Genomic DNA, 8,281 nt, shown 5'->3' with positions numbered 1-8,281 from the left:
TCTGCTTTAATTATTTAAGTATGATATGAATACTTGCTTAAAATTCCTTGTGTGATTTGAATAATGTGCACAAATATTTTAAGGGATATTAGGTTCTCCCACCTTAAGTCATTAAAAGACTACGACAATTATAATTGTAAAATAAAATTAAATACTACTCAACTCATAGTAACACTAGTAGGCACAATTTTGTCATTTTAATGGAAGGAGAATAGATATTAGTATGAAATCTAAGCATTTCTCTTTAACATTTTTCTCAGTGAATCTATGACTTTCTTATTTCTCAGGCTGTAGATCATTGGATTTAAGAAAGGAATTATTATGGTGTAGAATAGAGAGTCTATCATATCTTGATCATCTGCCTGTGCAGATCCAGGATGCATATAAATGAAGAGAAGGGGACCGTAGTACAGAGAGACAGATAAGAGATGGGCTCCACAGGTGGAGAAGGCTTTCCTTATGCCTTGCAGAGACTTCTTTTTTAAGATCATTGAAAGAATTAATGTGTAAGAGACAAGAACAATCAGAATGGTGAGCATCTGAATTGACCCAGAAAAAATAAATACTATGAGAATATTAAGAGAAGGATTAGTACAAGAAATTTTAAATAATGGCATGATGTCACAGTAAAAGTGATGTATTATGTTAGTGTTACAGTAAGTTAATCTGAATAAAAAGCCTATATGAATTATGGCATGAAAAAGTCCTTCTACAAATGATGAAATCAACAGCTGCATGGAGAGTCTGTAAGTCACAATTACTGGATAAAGTAAAGGCTTGCATACAGCCACATACCGATCATATGCCATTGTTGCCAGCGGAAAACATTCTGTGGTTGCACCGACTGTAAAGGAAAAAAATTGTATCATGCATTCAGAGAGAGAGATCATCTTATTCTTGACAAAGAAGTTGACCAACATCTTGGGGGATACTGTAGATGATATCCAAGCATCCACATATGCCAGACTCCCAAGAAATAAGTACATGGGAAGGTGAAGGTGAGGGTCATTGCAGATGAGAACAATCAGACCAAGGTTTCCCAAAATGGTGATGAGATATATAACCAAGAACACCAGGAACAAGGGAATTTGCCACTCTCGTTGATATGTGAGTCCCGTGAGAACAAACTCTTTCCACTCTGTTGTATTTTTAGTTTCCATATTCTTAATAGATGGCTTCTGAAATTAAATGTGCTAAATTTAAAAAGAACATTCATTAAAGATTTATAAAAGACAATTCAGTAAGGGTAACTGAAATAAAATCATACAGTAGGCTGTAATTTTATTTATTCTTACAAGGCAACTATTTGTGGGAATTGTTATACTGGAAAAATACAACTATTTAAGTTCATACTATGTACAGAATAAGCAGATTTGGAAGACAAGAAAAACATTCTGAACATGAGCAAATTTATGGCGTAACCACTGAATGAGGTAGGCAAATTCCGTGTGTAAGACATTGATGCAGCAACAAAAGTAAAGATGTTAGAAGGGCCTGGATTATACAGTGAGTCAATGCCCTCTGAAACATCTTCAAATTTATCCTTCAAACAATAGGCTGGGACTGAAAATTTTAAGAAAGGAAGTGGCATCCTAAGATATTTATTAAATTAAATGTTTGGTTGTAGAAAATAGGCTGAAGGGAGAGGAAACTAGAGTAAAGGACACCATCAGGAAGTTGTTATTATTGTCCAGTGATTCCCAAGCCAAAATATGCATCAAAATTATCTAGGAGAGTTCTTGTACAAAATATTGATTCTGAGATATTACAATAGAAATTGATTTGGTAGGTCATGAATTGGTTGTAATAATATACATTTTATAAATGTCCCCAGTTCATTAAACAGCATATGAAGTTCTTAGACTATGTGTGATATGACATTGGGAGTAATGAGGAGGACAAACAGGTATCTCAAAGTCATCCAGAATGTACAGTCACTAGGACTCAGTGACATATTAGATGTGAGGGGAGGTGGTCAGTGAAGGAAAAAGAAGACACTTTGTGCCTGGGTAGATGGTCATCAAAAATTGAGATTGAGGACTCAGGTGTGGTGACCAGTTTTTGCAAGGAACATTCTGGGAACATCTGGGTGAAATATATTCAGCAGTGTGGTTCTATAAGAGCTTAATAGAAATGATGACTGGGAGCCATTAGGGTGACTAAAAACATAGTTATATACGATTCATTATTGAAGAGTGTGCATAAGGTAAAAAGAAGGAGGACCTAGAATGAAACTCAAAGAAGTTTTATTAAAGAGATCACAAAATGAATATACATCACGTGTTTGTCAGATAACATCTGATCCTATGTTCTACTACATGAGTCCTGGTGGCAGAAAAAGCTGTCATCTGGTCTAGAGGCCAAAAGTTATAGATGTTGACATTCCCATCCCCTAGCACCTAGAATGAGGGGACTTGATGTAGGGTTGCCAGTCAAACTCACCTACACTGGATTTGGAATATGGAGAGAAGGAGACAAAGGGTCAGGGGTAAAAAAGAGTTTTGATTACAAAATCAACCAAGGGAAAAGTAGAAAATGTATCCTACACCCACAACAATGGCATTATCAGTTGAGCTGTTGCATTCTGCATCCAGGAGCAAGGACAGAAGCTCTTATCGAGCTATATAGACTAGGGACATGATTTTGGCTGTTTGACAGGTTGTCTTTCTGGCATTGTGTTCCTGCCCATTTTTCCAGTGGATTTCTCCATTCCCCTAGCATTTCTATATTAAAGCCAATTCCCACTCACTTAACCCATTTCCTCTTGCAACCAAGAGCTCTGGCTTAGACAAAACAAGAAAAGGAAAGACCAGTAAGGACACTGAGCAAAGTGATCAAAGAAACATGAAGAAATAGGAAAGCTGAGTGTTCCAGAATTAAAAAGAGAAAAACACTCAAGAAGGACAAAGTGAAGTACAGTGTCAAAAGTGAAAAGTGCTCTGGTAGAATAAGGAGTGATCAGCGATCATTAAGTGTGGAATTAAGAGATTCATAGTTGTGGGAACAGAACGCCACAACAACCACTGGTGCATGTTCATTCAGACTCCGAGATCTCTGAGAAAACTCGAGATTGCAGGGTTAAAAATAACCCGAAAGGATCAGAGTGAAATGCCTTTGGGATGCATGTGGTCTGTTCTAAAGTACACAGCAGAAGATGTTTTGTAGATAGGAAGCCAGCTGTAAACAGCACACTGTGCATTCCCTTCTTTGTTCTCTTATCCTGTGTTAAGGTCCAAGTACAATGGTGTTTACAATTAATTGATCACAGCCAGTTACAGATATCTTTATTCCTTCTCCACTTGCACTGCTTCACTTAACTAACCCTGTGTACATGGAAGAATGTGCCTTACTAAGCCCCTGCTGTAAATCATTATAGACCTATATCACTGTAGAAGGTATATTAGATTATGGAAAATAAACCTCGGCACCTCGGGCTGTTTGCTCGGGGTCCCCTGTGCCTCGCTATACTGTCGTCTCTTTCTCAGTTCCTTCACCGCCCCAGGTCCCCGACTCTCTGAGGTTGACACATAGTGGCTTTCATGAGAGCAGTTTCCATTTTCTGATAGAGTTGAGGTCAGAGAGTAATAAGAAGTGAATGGGAAACAAGGGGCACTGCAGTGAGGAGAATGAAATAGGGTGCTCCAAGGAATGTGGGAAGCGGTGGGGATCATCTGCTGCTGCCCACTGAGTATCCATAGTGTATTCATAGATGGATAGGGATAGGAAAGGCCAGGACCTAAAGAGAGAGAGAGGAAGTATAAGAGAAAGGCTGAAGATGAAATAAAAGGAAAAGCTCGGAGATTGGGGGTAAATATTTGTCTTAGTTCTGGTTTTCATTAAAAGTTGTCAATACTGGGTATCATTTCTATTTCTTTCATTCCAAATTCCAACTTTATTTTTCTATGGAAAATGTGTATGAAATAGAAACTGTCATTTTAATTTTAGGCCAGAAATTTTGTATTGTTCACAAATATACTAGCACTGCTGAAAGTTCTTTCCATATTCAAAAGTTACTTTATCTTTGTTTTTACAGTAATTAGCACTGACTTTCTCTAGCTATTCCTGTTTTACTTGAGAGCCTTTTCCTCTCCACTGGGTTTTTAGCAGAATAAAATTGAGCGAAAGACTAGAACCGAATCCAGGTAATCTAAATCGCCGATGCCAATAATTGCAATTGGTAAATGTATATTTATTTGGAATGGGTTTCCTTCCATACAATCCCAAACTACTAAATAATTGAAAATTCAAGTTCAATCATTTGGCCTTTATTAGGTCAGAAAGTAGAAAGAACCCTGGAGGGATATTTTTTGCATTTTCCCTCCTATGTATATATATATATAAATTACTCAATGAAATTATTGTCAGAAGAGGGTGAAAGGATACACAGGTGAACAGTTTAGTGATTTAATTTAAAAGCTTAACCAGAGAATGTGGTTAATTAAATGGAATAAACATTTTGAGCAGAATCATCAGAAAGACTTCTTACATGGGAAGCATTATGATCTAAATCCTTAACCCCATTTTTAAATTGTCTGACGTTCTAGCTCACGAAGCTTATCCTATGGAGTCATTATAATTTTGCTAGCCAGATAATTAAATATGATTAAAGAGTGCGATTTAGTCTTTGAGCCATTTTGCTTCCCCACATTTTACTCACAATAGTAAAATATTATTAGATTATTCACTATTTGTTTTCTTTTCTAGTTTGTTTCAAATTTTTATTTAAATTCTAGTTAGTTAATATATAGTATCATACAAGTTTGTTTTCCATTTTCAACCTGCTATTTGGTCATGTTATAAAGAAATCAAAATTATTTATAAATGTAACAGTATTTTTAACTTTCTATAAAAAACAATGAGTATTACATAAATCACTCTCTTACCAATATCTCTTAAGACATTATGGAGATCCTATCAGGGTTAGGCTTTCTCAAGTGGAAAAAAATTTTGTTACACCAGAATGACAGTAGCACAGGCAGCAACTCTTTGCACCCTGTTTCATTTTGGAGGCTTCATTTACCAAACTCAGCAATATGTTGTTTATATAAATTTGTGTTGAACACAAGAGTCAACCAATTGTACAACTGTGTGCTTTTGCCAGACGAAGAAGGCGTGAAGAGGTAAAATTCCCCTAATAGCACCCAAGGGTTCCCTTTAGGACAAAACTAAGCTGCTCTTCTGGGCATTGCAGATTTGATCTGTATGAGAGCTGTATGAGAAGTCCAGGAGTCCCATTGGGCATTACAGCCTGTGCAATCATAAACATCATGTCATGTATATAGTTCTAGTTGCAACAGTAGAAATTGCACTATATGCCCCTGCTTTCCACCACAAATGACAATTCTGACATGTTTATGCAAATCAATATCTATAAAATAGGTGTTGTTCTGAGTGCTTTGATTAGTATGTTCTTGTCTGAGCTAATCATACATGATTTATTTTAATCATACATGATTTTACTGAGGCCAGAGTTTAGATTCCCTTCAGGAGCCAACCCCAAGGAAAGTGGTCCTCCTCATGCAAACTGCAGCTCACATTCCAGACTGACCTGACTCCACACTTTAAAGCTGAAATCTGATGAAAAATCTTAGTAGGCAAAGTTCGGGGGAAGTGCAAAGGGAAACAAAGATAAAGCACCACAGTGAGAGGTACCATAGCTCAGTGCTTCTCAAACTTTAATGCCTGTGAATCTCCTAGAGAGAAATCTTGTTAAAATGCAGATTCTGTGACTGTAGCTCTAGGAGGGGCCTGAGGGTCTTCATTTCTAACATGGCGATTGCTGCCTCCGGTCTTGCATTATCTACAAGACCTTTATTGTTGGAGGGCCTAGATTATGAGAGAGCCCAGATCATAGGAGAAACACTGCATTGTAAATGTGGCTGGCATGTTATGAGAGAAGCAGGCAGGAACCAGTTGGGGTCAGGGAGGCCAGCGTATAATCACAAGGGACCTTGGAGGATGGGTCAAGGGCTTTATTCTTTACCCTAACATAATGCAAAACTATTGAGGGTTCTAAAACTTGGCTCAGATTTGTCTCAACCAAGAAAGTTGCCAATGAACATTCGTTCAGAAAAATAAAACTTAATTTACTTGTTTATGACAATTTGATTTGATATCTTAAAAAAATTAACTTCTAGTTGCATCGTGGCTAGCAACATACGCAGGGAAAAGGGATGTATTTTTTGATAGATTTATTAATCCATTTTCCTGGATTTCCAACATTCTTTAGAATGTTGATAGTGCAAGAGAAAGTGAAAAATTAACCCTGAAATTAAGAGTTAGAATCTTAACTGACTGAGCCACCCAGGCACCCCCAGAGGTAGCTTTTAACATAACAAAACTTGGCTGAAGTTTCCTGCCCCCTTAAATTTTGTGTCCTTATCTCCTAACACATTTTGTTGTTTCTCTATGAGTACAAAAAGGTCTGTACTGTTGCTTCTGGTATGGATTGTCTTTTCAATTTCAGTTATTTTAATAGGTAGGTTGTAGTGTTTCATTGTAGTTTTTAATTTGCATTTCCCTGATGATTAAGGATGGTTAGCATCATTTGGTGCCCTTATTTGATTTCTGTATGCCACATTCAGTGAAAAGTCTATTCAAATCTTTTGTCAGTTTTTAATTGGATTATTTGTTTTCTATTTTTTGAGTTTTGATAGTACTCCTTATATCTGAATATGAGTCCATTATCAGCTAAATAATTTATACATATTTTCTGAAGTTCTCTGGTTTGTCATTTTATTTTAGAAATATTTCTTGAACAGCAAGTCTTTTAATGAAGTTAATTATAAATTTTTTTTTCTTTTATGGATGGTGCTTTTGGTGTTGCATTTCTTTGTACATTTATGTCTACTATCCTTTTTGTGTATTATCTGGATCAGAGTTCCTTTTTTGCATATAGATATCCAATTGTTTCTGCATAATTTGTTGAAAAAACTATCTTTTCTCTGCTGAATTACTTTTTACCTTTGTAAAATCATCTGTCCATATATTTATGGGTTTATTTCTGGACTATATTCTGTTTCACTCATTTGTCTATGTTTACAACAATAATACAACACTGTCTTGATAATGAAGTTCTATATGACGTCTTAGAATCAGATATTGTTAGACCTCTTTGTTCATTTTCAAAGTGGTCTTGACTATTATTGTGTATTCTTTGCATTTCCATGCAAATAATAGAATCAGCTTCATCAGTTTCTATAAGAAATCCTACTGTGATTTTTATTGGGCTTTTATTAAATCTGTAGGTGCATTGGAGAATTGACATTTTTTTCAATATTGAATCTTCCAACCCATCTTTCCATTTATTTAGGTATTCTTCAATTTCTTTCAGAAAAGCCTTTTTTTTCTTTTTCTGAGTAGAGATTTTGCACATTATTTGTCAGATTTACCACTGCTTTCATATGCTTTTAACTATTGTTCACAGTGTCCATGAATACATACATCCACATGTTTGCAGATAGGGAAATTATGCAGTATACATAGTTTTGTAAACTCCTATTCATGCTTAATACAGAGAGAGTGAAAGCTCTAGAGAAATGAGTTTAAGTTCATACTCTGATACCTTCTGCATTTCCTTTTTTCCTTCTCTTAGGAAATTCATTTATTAAAATAAAAGGGCAAAGACCCCACCAAAAAGGAGAATTACAGACCAACATCCCTGATGAGCATGGATGCAAAAATGATCACCAAAATACTAGCCAATAGTATCCAACAGTACATTAAAAGGATTATTCACAACGACCGAGTGGGATTTATTCCTGGGCTGCGAGGTTGGTTCAATATCCACAAATCAATCAATATGATACACTACATAAATAAAAGAAAGGATAAAAACAATATGATCCTCTCAATAGATGCAGAAAAAGCATTTGACAAAGTACAGCATCCTTTCTTGATTAAAACTCTTCATAGTGTAGGCATAGAGGGTACATACCTCAATATCATAAAAACCATCTATGAAGAACCCACAGAGAATATCATTCTCAATGGGGAAAACCTTTTCCCCTAAGGTCATGAACACAGCAGGGATGTCCATTCTCACCACTGTTGTTCAGCATAGTACTAGAAGTCCTAGCCTCAGCAATCAGACAACAAAAAGAAATAAAAGGCATCCAAATTGGCAAAGAAGAAATCAAACTCTCACTCTTTGCAGATGGCATGATACTCTATGTGGAAAACCCAAAAGACTCCACCCCAAAATTGCTAAAACTCAGACAGGAATTCAGTAAAGTTGCAGGATATAAAATCAATACCCAGCTTGGAAATCCCTTTTACGAAG

General features: G+C 36.1%; 1 protein-coding gene across 1 annotated transcript; it reads right to left on the bottom strand.

The window, feature by feature from the left end:
• Nucleotides 1–230: 230 nt before the first annotated feature.
• Nucleotides 231–1,160, bottom strand: LOC114221107 (olfactory receptor 5H2-like). Its single transcript, XM_028119236.1, has one exon. The coding sequence runs from the start codon at nucleotides 1,158–1,160 to the stop codon at nucleotides 231–233; it is 930 nt and encodes a 309-aa protein (XP_027975037.1).
• Nucleotides 1,161–8,281: the final 7,121 nt, after the last annotated feature.

This window comes from Eumetopias jubatus, unplaced genomic scaffold (assembly GCF_037043125.1).
Source record: "Eumetopias jubatus isolate StellerSeaLion01/CBP00866 unplaced genomic scaffold, mEumJub1_p1.0 scaffold_1, whole genome shotgun sequence".
NCBI lineage: Eukaryota > Metazoa > Chordata > Mammalia > Carnivora > Otariidae > Eumetopias > Eumetopias jubatus.
The sequence above is the reverse complement of the archived record's forward strand: the minus strand, read 5'-3'. Positions and strand labels throughout refer to the sequence as shown.

Bases quoted from the DNA above. Each gene is read 5' to 3' on its own strand.
- LOC114221107 (XM_028119236.1), bottom strand. From the start codon at position 1,160: ATGGAAACTAAAAATACAACAGAGTGGAAAGAGTTTGTTCTCACGGGA.